Source organism: Saimiri boliviensis, chromosome 1 (genome assembly GCF_048565385.1).
Source record: "Saimiri boliviensis isolate mSaiBol1 chromosome 1, mSaiBol1.pri, whole genome shotgun sequence".
NCBI classification, from domain to species: domain Eukaryota; kingdom Metazoa; phylum Chordata; class Mammalia; order Primates; family Cebidae; genus Saimiri; species Saimiri boliviensis.
Window position 1 is genome coordinate 23,683,490 of NC_133449.1, and position 17,309 is coordinate 23,700,798.

Sequence of the window (17,309 nt, forward strand, 5' to 3'; positions counted from 1 at the left end):
GGACAGCTGGAGTGGCCCGGTGTGACAATGCTCCGTTTTGTCTGTGGTTTCATAGAGGATGTCTGACCCTGGTCCTGAGGGTCCTCTGTCTTAAATCTGACCAAAGAGTCCTGTCATACCTAGTAGTGGAGAAATGGCACTTGCCACAGTTTGTCCCAGTGAGGATTACAGTCCCCACAGCCCTGGGAACACAGGACAGTTCCGTAGCTCTCGTTCCAAGTAAGCGTAGAGCTGGGTTTAAGTCATCAGGGGCAGCCTTACTGCTGACATCAGACAGGCTGGCCTTGTAACCAACAAGCCCCAACCCTAGAGACAGCCAGCAGTTCACTCTGCTCAGTGAGACTGGGCCTGACTAGCCAGAGTTTCCCACAAGCAAGCAGTACGTTCAGTTGTTCTGGTTTCATATGTCCAGTGGCATCTTATCTTTTCTGTGTCTATGTTAACCAATCACAGTGCCCAGGATTTATAACTGAGTGATGGATTTTTAAATCTGAATGTGCTGGTTCTGTTTTCCAGCCCTTTGCCCAGCAATTATGTTTAAAGAGAAGCAGGGGCTATGGTGGAGGCCCAAGCCCTTGGGACATTTGAATCCTTCCTGGTTCCTCCAGCTGCCTGGAGACCTGCTCCCTTAGAAATCAGGGCCCTGGGGCCAGGCGCGGTGGCTCAAGCCTGTAATCCCAGCACTTTGGGAGGCCGAGGCGGGTGGATCACAAGGTCGAGAGATCGAGACCATCCTGGTCAACATGGTGAAACCCCATCTCTACTAAAAATACAAAAAATTAGCTGGGCATGGTGGTGCATGCCTGTAATCCCAGCTACTCAGGAGGCTGGGGCAGGAGAATTGCTTGAACCCAGGAGGCGGAGGTTGTGGTGAGCCGAGATCGCGCCATTGCACTCCAGCCTGGGTAACAAGAGCGAAACTCCGTCTCAAAAAAAAAAAAGAAATCAGGGCCCTGGCAACTCAAGTGATTCCTTCAAAAGGACATATCTGGCCGGGCACAGTGGCTCATGCCTGTAATCCCAGCACTTTGGGAGACTGAGGCAGGCGGATCACTTGAGATCAGGAGTTTGAGACCAGCCTGGCCAACATGGTGAAACCCCTGTCTCTACTAAAAATACAAAAATTAGCCAGGTATAGTGGCACATGCTTGTAGTCCCAGCTCCTTGGGAGGCTAAGGCAGAAGAATTGCTTGAACCATGGAGGCAGAAGTTGCAGTGAGCTGAGATCACACCACTGCACTCCAGTCTGGGTGACAGAGCGAGACTCCGTCTCAAACAAAAACAAGAGAACAGATCTTTTCTCTGTTTTTACTCATTAATCTTTGGTGTGTAAGACCTTTACGCATTTCTCTGCTGTAAGTTACCCTGAGGTTATCACTCGATGAGGCAAACTAAAGGACACAGAGCGTCGGTAGCTCCCACAGAGATTATCCATTTCACCCACTAAAGAAACCCAGCCCTAGAATCACGGGGTGGATTCACCGAAGTCACAGAGCAAGTTAGCGGCAGAGTCAAGATGAGGCCCTGGGTCTCCTGACCTCATCCCCACCCTGTCCTGGGGTTTTCCCACGTACCAGGAAGGAAATTTGGTTTCATTATAGGCAGCTTCTGAAGTTACCTTTTAAGAGCCTTTCATCTGGCTGAGAAAATTAAAAAGAAGAAAAAAAACCCTTTCATGTAGAAAGTAAATGAGTCAGGCTTTGAAAGAAGTTCCATCCATAAATGTATGTCTTTATTCTCTGTCTGTACATATTGGCAATGATAAAGCTTAAAGATGCATGTCCTATGAAATATGCAACAACAGTGAATTTACATAAATAATTTATACTTCAGAAAATTAAAGCTGAAAAATATTTTCCACATTATTAGAGTTCACAGTATTTAAATCAAGCTTTCCCACTTAAATTTCGGACTATATTGTCTTAGCAGAGAATGATAAAATCTAATCAGGAGTAAAATGGTCAAGTTTCTGTTTTTATTCAGTGCACAAGTAGACGCTATTTCAGTATCAGGCCGCGCAAGTGCCAAGGCTGCAGCATCTCATCCCGACCCCTCCCCTCCTGAGTGGCTGTGACCCAGCAGAGGTCACTGGCGTGGAATGGTTACAGCGTCACCAACCCACTCCACAGTGGACACATGCAACCAAGCAGTAACGTCTGGTGGTCTGATGCCTCATTTCCATGTAATACTTTTATAGCCCTGAAAATGGAAACCTTGGCATCTAAACACAGCTGAACATGTGAACACTGGGACAAGGCACTGTGCTAAGGGGTTTGGTTTCTTTCTAGGAAGGGTGTTTGCATAGATTGCTAGCGGTTTAGTGTGCAGGAAAACAGAGCTCCCAGCGTGCGTGGCTTTGTGAGGGGTGAAGCTGCATGGTGCTCCCTCAGCCCCAAGAGAGCGCAGTCTCTCATTCTGCAGCCTGTGGGCAGACCCGTTGGTGCTGTCCTTTCGAACCCCCTACAGGAGAGTTTTTTGCTCAAAAAGCTGAAGGTCAAAGCGGACCCAGACCTCCCCCGTGGGGACCTCGTGCAGCAGCAGTCGGCGGGTCGTGGGGCCTTTGCTTTCCTGTTCTGTGCGAATTTTTGCCACTGGAACTTCAGTACGACCCAGGAAATCTAGTGAATAAACATAGAGTCAGAAGTCTTTCTTCTTTATAAAATCATTAAGGAGCACATCCGGAAAAGTGTCTGAAATAGGATTCATAGAAGCTTGAAATCTGAAACAAGGAACTTCTTTTGGTTCATGGGTGTTTAATACTGTGAATGGGTGCATGAGGGATGATAGCAGGTTTGTATGAGAGAAGCTGCCCATGTGGAATTCAAATCGCCATTCTTTAGTTTTTTTTGAGACAGAGTGTCGCTGTTGCCCAGGCTAGAGTGCAGTGGCACAATCTCAGCTCACTGCAACTTCCACCTCCTGCGTTCAAGTGATTCTCCTGCCCCAGCCTCCTAAAGTAGCTAGGATTACAGGCACACGCCACCACGCCTGGCTAATTTTTGTACTTTATTAGTAGAGATGGGGTTTCACCATTTTGGTCAGGCTGGTCTCGAACTCCTGACCTCGTGATCCTTGGCCTCACAGAGTGCTGGGGTTAAAGCTGTGAGCCACTGTACCCGGCTCAAATCTCCATTCTAGGAATGCTCCAGGAGCAGTGTTTACATCATGCATGTAGGGAGTGATAGGTCAAAGACCTGAAACACATCTGAGGCCACCCCCTCCCCTGAGAAAAGGCACCCACCCACCTGCTGCCAAAGTGAGATGACACAGGCCTGTGTCACTTCCCCGAAGTGGCATGGGGTCTGCACACAGCTGAGGCCCCTGGATCTGGACTCCAGAATCTAGGAAACTGGGAAAGCCCCTGACTGAGCAACACTTACCATCTGGTGAAAACTGGTCTCTGTCAAACAGGGTGAGACACAGCACATCTTGGTAGAGATCCTTAATAAAGAACTGGCAGTTAAAATTCCACTTGGGATTGAGTGTGTCTTGGATGGTCCTGGTGGTGTAGCTCTGGGAGCCCATGCTGATTTCGCAGTATGGGTTGCTCTTTCCTGAACAAAAAGCACAGACATGTGGTGCATGCAGGTAAAACGAGTGATTGACAGTGCCCTCCTGAGCAGAAGCAGGATCCCACATAATGCATCACTCTAGACCACGGCAGCAGGAGCCAATGCCTGGAGTACCATACCCCTGTGGTCTAGTGACAGGGTCTTTGAGTTCCCAGTAGTGACAGCAGCATATACCTGGGGAGTGGCCGAGAGCTCCACTGCCAGCACGTAGCAGCACTGCCCACGGAGCAAGCCTGGGTGAGTATAATTGCAACCTGCCGCATGCTTCCTCAGCACAGACACACTTGGGAAGGCAGGCACTGGTACTTAGTGGGGGAAACAGTGATAAGAATATTGGTCCAATACGGGCATTTTAGTGGCACTGGACACACTGACTATTAAAAAAGCATCCCATCATTCAGTGTTCAGAAGAGTCATCAGTGGTGGAGTGCAATGGCTCACACCTGTAATCCCAGCACTTTGGGAGGCCAAGGCAGGCCAATCACTTGAGGTCAGGAGTTCGAGACCAGCCTGGCCAACACGGTGAAACCCTGCCTCTACTAAAAATACAAAAGTTTGCCAGGCGTGGTGGTGTGTGCCTGTAATCCTAGCTACTTGGGAGGCTGAGGCACGAGAATCACTTGAACCCAGGAGGCAGAGGTTGTAGTGAGCCAAGATCGTGCCACTGCACTCCAGCCTGGGCAACAGAGTAAGACTCCGTCTCAAAAAAAAAAAAAAAAAAAAAAAAAAAGTCATCAGCAAAGACTGGGGTGGGGCAGTTACCATATCTGTTGAATGAATGAAAGCAGCATTTACCATTTGGTTTGCAGGCTTTTAATTCTGTGGCTTCAATGACATGCACCATCAGGCGCCCGATGCCCGAAGTCTTTTGGGAGCGGGCTACAAAAGGAAGATGGGTGTCATTAATCTCTTCTCCAAGGATGCAGACCCTCACTGTCTTTCAAACCGACCACAATACTACAAGCCTTCTGTCCCCATCTGCCACTGCCCTGGGCCCAACAGCCCAGCATCTGGCTGCCCTGTGCCTTTCTCCAGGCTATGTCACCTGCTAGGAATGCCCTGCTTGCTATTTCTGCTTTGCCTGCTTTCTCTGCCCGTCAGCATCCTACTCATCCTTCAAGATTCAGGTCCAATCCTACATGTACCTCCCAGACCCCTTCCCTCCTCTGTGCATCCAGTACCCCCGGCTTATGAGCAGCCTGCAGCTTGCTGGGTCTGAAATTGTGTGGAGCCAGGGTAGAGCATGGACTGTTTCCATCATCCTTCCATTAGCCCCTCAATTGCCTAGCAAATAGTAATAAAATAATACAGGATATTTGTGCAGCACTTAATAGCAGCTAACATTTACTGAATACTTACTTTGTGTTAGGCATGTGCTAGACTTATATAAATTATATTATTTCAACTGCATAATTACCTGAGAAGGAAGGCTCCCCATTTTACTGATGAGAAATGCTGAGACTTAGGACTGTAGTGTGCTCCACTCAGAGCTGCTAAATGGCAGGGTCAAAATTTAAACATCAGATACCAAAGTCCAGGCCCAGTTAAGCCTAGTACAGAGCCTGGCACAAAGCAATCGACAAGTGTGGGAAGAACTGAATGCACAGACGATGTACAACAACATACACAGATGATGATGGGAAGCAAAACTCAGAAAAATCTGATTGACATCTTTGGCCAATTAAGAAATCATTATATGCATTATGAAATGATCAATCATTGATTTTTCAACAGCAAGCTTTTAAAGTACCATTAAAATAACATTAAATTAGCAAAAGCTGTTTTAAACATACCTTGCAGGAGTATATAACAAAATAGGGGAAACCTGAATGAAAAAACACATAAAGAGCTGCAAGTATAGCAGCCAGGAAGCTGGCAGGAGGCCTGGGCAGGAGGGCAGGCTGCACGGGGACCGGGTGGGGAGGAAGGGTGGAGGTGCGGCTGGCTCAGAGCACAAGCCTCCCATGAGCTGGAGGTCACAGGCAGGCCTGGCACAGCTGGACATACAGCAGGGAGGCTGGAGAAGAATGTGGGAGTTCTGGTCTGAGGGCCATGGCAGAGGGGCGGTGGGGGGTGCTTTGCGAAGACCATGGCAGCTCCACTGAGCAGGTGAGTAAGCTGTGCCATGAACAGAGAGGACACTACGAATGTAAGAAAGCTGGAGCCCCACCGGCATAAGTTACATGCTGGGCCTGGCGGGGGAGGGGTTGCCTTTGGGGAGCTTATGGCCATTACATGAGAAAAGCAGGGGCTCAGGGCGCAAGCAGAGACAACAGAGGATGAGAATTCAGAGAGAGAATGATCACAGCCTCAAGGCAGCGGGGGCTCCAGATAGAAGTCATGCTGGTCAAGGCATGAGGGAAGGTGTCATGGAGGACACCTTGATGTGAGCCCTGAATGGGAAGAATTTAAGGTGGGGGCAGAGCACTTCTGCTGGAGGGGGAGTGTGCATGGGAAGGACGGGCAGGGCAACGATGGGCTGCTCAACTAGGCAGGTGGATGGCTGGACACAGGAGAGAGCTGGAAATGGGACTGGGTGGCACGCAATAGTGGGGATGGGCCCTCTGTGGGGCAGGAAACGTGTCCTGAATTTGGGAGGCAACAGGGAAGATACTTCAGCAGGAAGAGGTAAGAGCAGCTCTGGAAAGAATACTCCAGAAATGAAGAGGATGGGCGGCAGAGAGGAAAGAGAGCCTTGTGCTGCAGCCCGGGTGGGAGACTGGGGGCCTGTGACGTGGGGGCAGGAGAGCAGGGTGATGGGAGAGTGGCGATGGAGGAGGGCTGCAGGACCTGCAGCTGACCAGGTGTGAGGAGTCAGGGAGGGGCCTAGGTGGCTGGGGACCACACTACCATCCACATAGGGTCCCGGGAGGAGGAGCCGCTGCTGGAAGGAGGCTGGTTGTCCCCCGAGAAAGGCCAATGTGTGATGCGGGAGCAGTGGGGCAGGTGGCTCTGAAGGGTACTGTTCAGAGGTCTGGGTTTCGGGGAGTGTGGCCAGCTGGACCACAGGGTCCAGAAAGAAGGTGGAGCCTCGGTGACTGCCATCAGTGCAGGAAGCTGGGCAGCGCAAGTGAGCCGAGCCGCTAACTAGGCCACTGGTTTTGCTGATGGGACAGGACGTGGACTGAAATCTGGTGAGATGAGAAGGGGGAGGAGGCAGGGGCAGGAGGAGGAGAAGAGGGCAGACTTAGGGTGCAAGCCCCTGGCTGCCAAGGGAGAGGATGGATGGTAGAAGGGCGAGGAGGAGCAGGGGCTGCAGGGGAGCTAAAGTGAGGCAATCCACAGGTGTGGCCTGCGATGGCCCAAGCAGAGGTGAGGTGTGGTGAGTTGTGGAGAGAAAGGACTGGAGAAGGCACGGGGGAGGGGGAGGGGCAGAGCCAGCACTGCCAGCCCATGTTGGTGTGGGCAGGGGCCCAAAAGGGTTTGCAATAGTAGCTTTGAGAGGGGAGGGCTCTGTGGTCTGATCCTGCAGCAGGTCTGATCTTTCAGGCCTGTCCCCATTTCATCAGCCTGACTGCAGGAGGAAGTCCCTAGGGCCCCTGGGGGCTACATCCCACCCTCTGGGCACCCTCATACCTTGGTAAGCCTTCTCACGCTTCTTCTTCTCAGTGTCAATGTACTGCTCAGACGCTGCCTTGATCTTCTGCACCCAGGCGGTCCTGTGGGAGAAGCAGGGTTAGCTGTTGGCCGCTTCCCACCCGCATAGCTCAGCCCGAGCCCCAGAGCTCTGCACACGTTCTTCAGTCTTTTGCTAACCTCGACCTTCACAAGTTTCTTATCAAAGATGTGATATGAGTCAACTGAAAGATGCTTATGCCTATCCAGCTGAGAACTGCCAATGACCCTTCTTGACTGACCACAAAACCCCAGGCACTCGCAAGGCGCTGGGACCCGGAGACACACAATGCACTGGCCCCACGGATGACCCTTGGCACTAGGGGTTCTAGCACACACAGAGGAGCGGCAGCACCTCCTGGGTTGGCATCGCGGAGGTGCTGTTGGAGCTGCAGCCTGAAGGAAGCTGGGAACGGCGGGGGCGCACCCACCTAAGAGCGCCTGGGGGCAGAGGTCTGCGGGTGGAGGGATGTGGGGCTGCAGCCTCGGACACCAGCAAAGCACAATGGACTGTGGCCTGTGGGCAGCCCCTGCAGGGCCTGAGGTGCTGACTTGCCATTTGCGAAGACTGCCGAGTGGTGTGAGGAGAGACTAGAAGCAGGGAAATGTGTTAGGAGGCGGCTGCGGTGACCAAGGCCTACCATGGGACTGGAGCGGAGGGGATGTGTTAAGAGAGGTTCAGGATACAGAGTAGTGGGGCTTGAGCACGGCTGGAGATGGATTTATGGCAGAGGGAGATGTCCAGGCCTTCTCCCGGGGTTCAAGGCAGGCCACACATGGTCAGGACTGACCTCTCGTTAATGTTGTCTGTTCGGAGGGTGTAGACCCGATCAATGTGGGAAATGTGGAAGACGGGCTCATCGCTGGAAGGGTCTGTGGGCAGTTTCACCAAGACTTCATTCAGGAAAATGGGCTGAAAGAATTAGGGCCAAAACACAGGCTGTGAGATGGGCCAGAACACTCCACCCGCCTTATGTCCAGAGAGAGCTCTGTTTGTTCTGAAGAGCCTTGTTGAGGAGGAGAAAAAGGGTCTAGGGCCTAAGGTCTTCCACATGGAACAAATGAAGCCTCCATTTCTGTGAAAGTAACCGTTGAGTTGGGTCAGGTGTCGGTACTGGGGACAGGAGCTCCGAGTGCCCACAACTACCGGTGCAAAAGGCTCTCTCTACTGCCACCAGCACTGCGCTGCGCTTGGGCTCAGCTTACAGAGACCCAGTGCTGAACACGGACAGCGGTGAGCCCAGGTGTCATGCGGCCAGCTGGCCAGGTGAAAGCCAGAATCGCAGCTGGAGTCTGGCTGACAGCCAGCAGTGGGTGGGGAGAGCCCAGCCACATGGGGCTCTTCCCGTGGGAAGTGGCAAAAGAAGCATGAGCCCTCTGGAAAGAGCTGAAGAGGGTCCCATAAGGACGGCTCAGGGTCAGCCAGGAAGGTCCTTAAGATAGAGGTAACACCTCATTAGGCCCCTGATGCTACTGCCAGATACTCGCTACTCACCGTTTTATACATTTTGAATTGAGCATTGGACTTAGAGCTGAAAAGTTTCTCAGAGCCAGAGGAAACAGCAAACTGCTTGACCATGTAGGTAAGCAGCAGGAAGTCATTGAAGAGGAACCCGTGCAGCTCCTTGTTGCTCTTGGTCTTGTATAATTTCCCACTATGCAAGAGCTTCCGGGGCCCCAGGCAGTTGGTGAGAGAGTTGAAAATAAGTTGCTTAAAAAGAAAGAAAATTTCACTTCTTAAATCCCGGCGCAAACCATTCCAGAGCCCCTGAGAGGCCAGTGCCCTGGGCCTGAGGATACTGTCGTGGAGTTTTCTAGGTGGGAATGTGGCTAGAATCATTCACCTTGCATGAGAGATCCTTAAATGTATTACTGCTCAGAGTTCAAACTGGCCCAGTGAAAATCATTACTTCTAGCCACAGAACACTGATTCTACCAGCTGAATTCAAAGAACTCAAAACAAAACAAAGCAAAACCCAGTCTTCCCTCCTTAGGAGGAAAGGAAGATGACAATCCAAGAAGGAAAGTCCTTCAAGCCTGTAATCCCAGCACTGTGGGAGGCCGAGGTAGGAGGATCACTTGAGGCCAGGAGTTCAAGACCAGCACGGCCAACGTGGTAAAACCCCCAGCTCTACTAGAAATACAAAAATCAGCTGGGCGTGGTGGTGGGCACTTGTAATCCCAGCTACTCAATGAGGCTGAGGTGAGAGAATCACTCGAGCCTTGGAGGCAGAGGTTGCAGTGAGCTGAGATGATCTCGCCACTGCACTCCAGCCTGGGCGACAGAGCGAGACTCCTTCTAAAAAAAAGAAAAAGAAAAAAAAATAAAAAAGAAGGAATGTCTTTGCAAGGGCAGGCAGGGTGTTGCGTCCGCACAGGCTGCGCTAATGTGGAGACTGTCCATGTGAGGGATGGCTTGGAGCTGGTCCCCACCCAGAGCCTTCCTGGAGGCGCAAGGCTTAACCTCACAGGCCTGACCTCCGCGAGGCCTTCGCACTGCACATGCGCCTGGATCCACTCTAGTCGGTCAGAGTTTTCCTTCTCCCGAACTCCCTCATTCACTTGAGAGCACAGCTCCTCTGCCCGCTCAAGGGCCAGCTTCAGGGAGGAATGGTCCGTGTGGCTCTCCGGGGTGTTCTCCAGAATCTGGAAAAGAGTGGGCAGTGTCAACGTGGGAAGAGCTGCGTCTCTCACCCACCGGGACCTTCACTTGATGGCTCCCTCGACCCCATGTTATGGACTGCTTTTACGTGCTCAGTGCTACACCAGACAGTGAACAAGATGACACTTTCTGCCCTTGAGAAACTCATAGTCTCACAAGTTCTTGGAGATACAGGGACAGGTAACGCCACTGTGACAAGGTGACAGCGCTAAATGGATCAACTGCTCTGAAGTGTGTAGGTCCCTGGTTGCTCTCCGACTGGCTCCTGCCAATAGGCGGGAGCCTCCCTACTCCCCGCAAAATTTAAGTCATGTACCTTTAGGGCGGGCCCTCCAATGCAAACTGGCTGCAAGCGTGGTGAGTGCGAACTTGCTGAATAGCAATGGTTCAGAACATTTTTGGGGTCACTGATCCTTTTCAAAAATCTGATGAAAACAATGACTCCCTTGCCACAGGAAAAAATACAATAAAATCACACTGTCAGCATGTGGAAGAAATGCATTCTGTTCATTCTGAAGCAATTTCAAACGACTCATGCTACAACTGTGAAAACAGAGGCCAGAATAAACGCGTGGTCCCTCCAGAAATTAGTGCCATCACCAGACGACTCCTGTGTGGACTCTCCCTCTAGTTGGATGAGTCCACGGTCCTTCATTTACAATTCTAAAATGCAGAAAAGCCTGAAGGCCTCAAGTTTTTATTCAGTACCCATTTGGTGGCAAAATCTGACCTAAACAGAAGAGATATATTTATTTATTCTACTTACAGTGACTGTTCTTATGTTTCACTGTAGGAATATTAGTGTGGCTGGTTATAAGTGCTGCCCTAAGGCTTAGGTGGGGAGTCATATATTATATGGTATTTGAACTACATTCCGAAATCTGAAACGTATCTGGCCTCACGTATTTCAGTTAAGGGCCTGTGAACCTGCATTACTGGGTCAGTTTAGTCCAGGTATCTATCACGTGAAGTCTATGCTGAGTTCACAGAGCTAACAGACCAAAAGTCAAGGAATAATCAATAGTCAATAGAACTAAAAGACTTATCATATTCCTGTTTTCCATTGTAAGTTACTGTAATCAATGAATAGTAGGATAATCTTTTGTAAAGTCTGCCTTTTCCTTAGAAGGCTTATGGGCTCAAGAGGGCCATATTGCTTATGAAAAAGAAAGCTGGAAGGAATTTTAGAAGGAATGTCGAAGCCGAATACAGTGAGGGACACAAATGAACTCTGTTTAGGACGTGCCGAGTGGAGCCTCCTGGGACACCCAGATGAAGGTGTTCAGTGGGTGGATGGAGGCAGATCTCAGAGGAAAGACTGGAGTCAGAGGTTGCTCTGGGCTTTCTCTGGGTTCAAGAGGGGCCTTTCTCTGCCTAGAGGAGCACACTTATGCCTTTGAGATGCCGGGGAGTTTCTTGAAAGGCAAATGACAGGTTACCCAAGTAACACTGGATTCCTCTCTGATTCACCCACTTCAGAGATTGAGCGTGTTCCTGTGCGCACACACACAGCACACAAAGGCGTCTGGTCCCTGGGACAGTGGGATCGCTTGCGTGGCGTCACACCGTAGGCAGGTGGGGTGGCATGCTCAGAGGCTCCTTGAGGACCTGGCCTCTATGGACCTCAGCACGTCCTGCTCCTAACTCAGACCCCACCGCCCCAGCCTGCGTACTCACACTTCTGATGAGCAGCGGGTAGCGGGTGATCCTCTGCATGGGTTTCAGCAGGAAGCTGGAGAGGGGCATTCCTTTACACCGCGGGTCAGATGCCAGCTTCTGCAAAATAGTGGCAAGGCTTGTGAGGAAATTACAGCTCCAGTCAAAGGAAGCATGGGTCTTTGACTGCCTTTTAGATTTCACATTTCTTTTATTTATTTGTTTCTCCTTGTCTTACTGTTTTAGGATTTTTTTTTTAAGTGCATGTTGTATTTTTAAAAATTTGTATATATTCATGACACACAAGCGTAATTTTGCTACACTGATATGTTGCACTGTAGCAAAGTCAGGGTCTTCAACTTTTTTTTTTTTTTTTTTTTTGAGACGGAGTTTCACTCTTGTTACCCAGGCTGGAGTGCAATGGCGCTATCTTGGCTCACCGCAACCTCCGCCTCCTGGGTTCAGGCAATTCTCCTGCCTCAGCCTCCTGAGTAGCTGGGATTACAGGCACGTGCCACCATGCCCAGCTAATGTTTTGTATTTTTAGTAGAGACGGGGTTTCACCATGTTGACCAGGATGGTCTCGATCTCTTGACCTCGTGATCCACCCGCCTCAGCCTCCCAAAGTGCTGGGATTACAGGCTTCAGCCACCGCGCCCGGCCTTTCAACTTGGGTTCACAGTAGGACTATCTCACCTCATGTGCCAAGCCCAGAGGATGCTCCTCAGCTCTTTCTCACACGCTGTTCAAAGCCTGTGTGATCACTCCTTCCCCTGCTTCTAGAACCACTTTTTCCCAGCCCACTAGCCTTCTCAGTCCTCTCCACAGTCCTCCTCTCCTCCACCCACTCTCACTGAGTGACTGCGCAGGACTCCCCACAGCGGAGTCCTGGTATCTGTAACCTGGAGGCTCCCTGGACCTCCACGCTTGCTGTGTTGCACTCCTGACCTGGCTGTCCCAAAGCCACCTCAGTCTCAACATATCCCAAACACAGTCCTCATCTTCCCTTGCAAAAGCCATCTTTCCTGCCCCCTTTCCTGTTTGAGTTGGTGGCGCCTTCTAGCACGCACACCTAGGAGCACATCCACTCCCACTCTGGCTCCGACACAGCTCGATTCCCCAACTCTGCCTGCCCGTCATCCCTGCTCGATCAGTAGCAGTCGCTGCCATTCACAGAGCACAGCTGTGTGCCAGGGAACGAATGTGTGAGCCTGTGCGGGGACTGCCCCAACCTGTCTTCTCGGGGCTGATTCACACTCGACCCTGAAGACTCCGGTCCTGCTTCCCCTTGTCCAGGCTCTCCCCTGGGACACCTTCTCTCCTTTCCATGACCCTCCCTGGCCACCTTTAGTATCTACCACATGTGCACCAGGTGATACAGGGTGAAGCATCGCGTTTCAGTGTCCTCAGTGCCTTACATTCAATCATTTTGCCTCCCTGAGATCATTATAAGGAAAATTTCGGTAATCATTTATTGAATACTAATGTGTTGGTATCTCAGTTAAAGTCCTCTAAAAGTATTGTCTGATAATCTTTTTTTTTTTGAGACAGTTTAGCTCTTGTTGCCCAGGCTGGAGTGCAGTGGTGCAATCTTGGCTCACCACAACCTCCGCCTCCCAGGTTCAAGCGATTGTCCTGCCTCAGCCTCCCGAGTAGCTGGGATTACAGGCATGTGCCACCATGCCTGGCTAATTTTTTGTATTTTTAGTAGAGATGGGGTTTCTCCATATTAGTCAGGATGGTCTCAAACTTCTGACCTCAGGTGATCCACCCACCTTGACCTCCCAAAGTGCTGGGATTACAGGCGTGAGCCACCGCGCCTGGCCTGATAATCTCCTTTTACAGATGAGGGGACTGAAGGCCACCCATCTGTTAAATAACCTGCCTCAGGTCACACAATAAGACAGTGATGGGGCTGGGATTCTGAAGCCTGTCTTGTTCTACACATGGTATGCTACAGCCTCCTGAGATAATCCTAGATTATTTTCATGGAATGCTTAATTTTATGAACTGTTACTTTAAGAGTTTAACAGCTGTATTTGTAAAAGATACTGGGTTATAATTTAAACAGGTCTTGGAATCATGGCCACTTTGCCTTGTAGAATGAATTAGGTGACCTTTCTACTTTTCCTATGATCTGTAACAGTTTGTATAATAGGGAATAATCTATTCCTTTAGAGATGGAACGAATTCACCGTTAAATCCGTCAAGTGAACCCAGCTCCTTTTTGGGTTACTTTTCTCAATTTTTCTCCTTGGTTAATAGTATCTTAATAGTAAGATTTTCTATTTTTAAAAAGATTTTCTATTCTTACGGAGCCAGCTTTCAAATTTTAATGGAAAATTACAAATTTTGTTAATGTTTTCACATTTGTTAGCATGTATTTTGGAATTACATGCTTTGTAATTTAAGAGCCCTCCCTATACCCACACTCTTACTGTGACTTGTGTTTCTTCCTCTTTCTCCATTAGATTCATCAGAGTTATATTTTATCAGTTCTCTTCAGTATACCAGTTATTGGATACACTGATATAATTTGTGCTTTTTATCTTTATAATTCCCCCATTTTCCTTTTAGAATTTATATTCTTTACCTAAACATCTTCCTATTTTATTCTTATTTTCTATTCTTTTCTGATAATGAAAATATTGACATTATGTACTCTCCCTTAAGCACTGCTTTGGCTGTTTAATAGATCCCAATATGCAGTATCACATGAGCAAAAAAACCCAACAAGAAATGTGAAAAAAAAGAAAACAGATTTTACGTTCAACTCCCTCACCATTTTAACAGGTATAGTAATAGTTTCTACTACTGAACAACATCAATGAAAATGGCTTCTCAAAATGTGACTTTCTGTTATAAGAACCTGTAGGAAGGATGTTGTTGGTTTGTTACGTTTTCCACAGTGTTCTCCCTGAGCACAGCTCTGGCTTCACTTCTCGTGTTTAACTTGTGACCTGGCAGCATGGAACCGATCCTTTCTTCTTCTGCTCATCTGTTTCTGGAAGCTTTGATGACATCGGTGCACACTTCTGGTATATGTCCAGGATCACAGATGCACTTTTTATGTATTATCCTAATTCCTGGCATCATCTTTGTTTCCTACTCTCAGTTCCTTTTGTCCCAGTTTATTCATCTAGTTATTTTAAATTTTATCTTGTTGCATTTTATACGTCTGAGTAAGCTATTTTAGGGCCGAGCATGGTGGCTCATGCCTGTAATCCCAGCACTTTGGGAGGCCAAGGTAGGCAGATGACCTGAGGTCAGGAGTTCGAAACCAACCTGGCCAACATGGTGAAACCCCGTCTCTACTAAAAATACAAAAATTAGCCAGGCCTGGTGGCGCGTGCCTGCAATCCCACCTACTCCGGAGGCTGAGATAGGAGAATCTCGAACCCAGGAGGCAGAGGTTGCAATGAGCCAATATTACACCACTGCACCCCAGCCTGGAAAACAGAGTGTGATTCTGTCTCAAAAAAAAAGTAAGCTATTATATATTATTTCTGGAATAAGACAGGTATTAAATGAATGCAAGTGACATTCTAGTTGTTTTGTTGATTATAAAGTAGCTGATAAGTAAGTATGCTTAAAAAAATACTCCGCTCTTAGGGAAAAAATTATGGTCCCAGTGCCAGGAAATAATCAGGTCTACATAAAGGCAACACAAACGCAATCTGGAAATTCTCTGCCATATTAGTATTTCCTTTGGAAACTGATGGGGATGCCCTTCTCCATTGTGGGATTCCCTATTGGGCTATTGTGTGCTGTTGCCTCCAGCCTCAGAAGGAGCCTGGCCTGCAAGGCTCAGAATGGAGTTACCTTTAAAAATTCTTTGAAATCTGTGTCTTCATCTGTCTTCTGCTGTAACAGAGCTGCTCCATTAAGCTGGCAGCTGCAGAACCTGATGTAAGCCTGCATGTGGGACAGCTCAGCTGCCAGGATGTCCCCAATCATCTGCACTGGCATCTTCTCACCCCCGGTCTTCTTCCGTACCCGCAAAGCCCTGCAAATAGCACAGTCTCATTTTGTGTTTCTATATGAATGTCTTAGGTAACTGAAGGACGAATCCCATGGTAGACCCATGGTGATGATAACCAGCGAGTTACCTAAGAACCTCTGGTACTAGAAAGGAAAAACTCAGGAGGAGGAGATACCTTGGGCCAAAAGCTCTGCTGGTCAAGCCAACCTGGGTGTGATGTTAGCAAAGAAAAAAAAGTAAATAAAGTCCATACACTTGGGTGGGCTGGGCATGGTGGCTATGCCTCTAATCCCAGCATTTTGAGAGGCCAAGGATTGCTTGAGTCCAGGAGTTTGAGACCAGCCTGGGCAACATAGTGAGACCCTGTCTCTACAAAAAATGAAAAATTAGCTGGGCATGGTGGCGCATGGCTATAGTTCCAGCTATGCAGAAGGCTGAGGTGGGAAGATCACTTGAGCCCAGAAGTTCAAGGGTACAATGAGTTATGATCACACCACTGCACTGCAGCCTGGGTGACAGAGTGAGACCCTGCTTCTAAAAATAATACAAATACAAATAAATAAATAAAATAAACACTTGGGTATTTCAAGGCCTTTAGAATTGTTTTTGTTTTGTAGCTTCTTGGCAAAGTTTCTTTTGAAAGATTCTAACTTCTTCCCAGTTGAACCAAGAGGGAAATTTTCAGTCTGTAAGAGAAAAAAGGGAGCAGGAGCCGCAGAGGCCAGGTGTGGAGGCAGAGGGGCACTATCTGCGAGGGAGCAGGGACTGCTGACCCTTCCCCTGGGAGCCTGTCCTCACAGACATGACGGATGGAAAATCACCCCAAGAACAGAACTTCACACTGGGATGGGGACCCAGGAGGCCACCAAACTGGGCAGTTTCATCTGTGCCATGAGCCGCAGCTCTCCTCTGACTCGTAACTGCCCTACCAGAGTCAAGGACATCTTATATCTTGGAATCATAGATTGACATATTGTTTAATGATTTAATTTTTTCTTTGTTTAATCAAAATACTTTGTTATATTTCTTTACTTTCCTTAATAATTATGTATTTTACAGTCACAGAACATTTCATAAAATAATAATAAAGTAACAAGCCTGAGGGAGCAGAAGCAGTTGAAGCTGCTTTGCTTCGAAGCCCCTGCAGAGGCTTTTGTGTGAGTCTCGGTGTGGGGACTTTGGGGCCAGTGGCAATGACAGGTGATGCTCAGGACTCACTTCAGCAGCTTTGTATTAGACATGATGAGCTCTTTCCAGTTAACAAAGATCAGGGCCATCTCTCCTTCAGTAAGAAAGCCTGACTCTGCCATGCGCTTCTGAAAAACCTAAAGTCACAACATAAAAAAACAAGTTAGCTTAAGTGTGGATACACAGCCTACATGTGGTCTAAATCAAATAATGTCTTCATAAACTGAAACTAATCAGATCATGACAATTCCAAATAAGCATACTTAGGACAAATTTTATATTGCATAACGTTCTTACTTTTTGCCACTGCAGCTCCTATCAAGGCTGATTCCAAGGACTGAATCTAGTAATCTCCTTGTTAAGAGGAGAATCTCAGATTTCTCCCTTAGGGATGTTATGAAGGTTAAAGCCATGGGTATAAAGCATCTGCACACTGTACGAGCTTGCAGCACTGGGGAAGCAGGCTGTCGTTAGGTGGAGCATCTCAGAGTTCTAGACAACAATTTGTGAGACATCCAACCAGAGAACCAGAGTAACAATTTATGCCACCCCCTAAGACTAACTCCAAGCAGATGTGGGCTGCTGAGGAAGAAGTAATAATACTGTACATCTGTATTACATGGTACTTAAGGAT

The 17,309-nt window shown here is 48.6% G+C and overlaps 1 protein-coding gene across 5 annotated transcripts in view; it reads right to left on the bottom strand.

The window, feature by feature from the left end:
* Window positions 1–1,706: 1,706 nt before the first annotated feature.
* Window positions 1,707–17,309, bottom strand: part of ITSN2 (intersectin 2) — a 167,578-nt gene continuing 151,975 nt past the window's right edge. For 4 of the 5 annotated variants that reach the window (XM_074394697.1, XM_074394687.1, XM_074394703.1 and 1 more), the window contains 10 exons: window positions 16,706–16,812; window positions 15,328–15,511; window positions 11,527–11,625; window positions 9,666–9,833; window positions 8,683–8,898; window positions 7,979–8,100; window positions 7,149–7,231; window positions 4,368–4,451; window positions 3,381–3,554; window positions 1,707–2,618 (listed from right to left, as the gene is read on the bottom strand). In XM_074394697.1, coding sequence (XP_074250798.1) covers window positions 2,461–2,618; window positions 3,381–3,554; window positions 4,368–4,451; window positions 7,149–7,231; window positions 7,979–8,100; window positions 8,683–8,898; window positions 9,666–9,833; window positions 11,527–11,625; window positions 15,328–15,511; window positions 16,706–16,812 — 1,395 coding nt within the window. In that variant the 3' untranslated portion in view covers window positions 1,707–2,460. Of the gene's footprint in view, window positions 2,619–3,380; window positions 3,555–4,367; window positions 5,398–7,148; window positions 7,232–7,978; window positions 8,101–8,682; window positions 8,899–9,665; window positions 9,834–11,526; window positions 11,626–15,327; window positions 15,512–16,705; window positions 16,813–17,309 lie in introns of those variants that run through there. The other variant, XM_074394707.1, reaches the window with a different exon arrangement.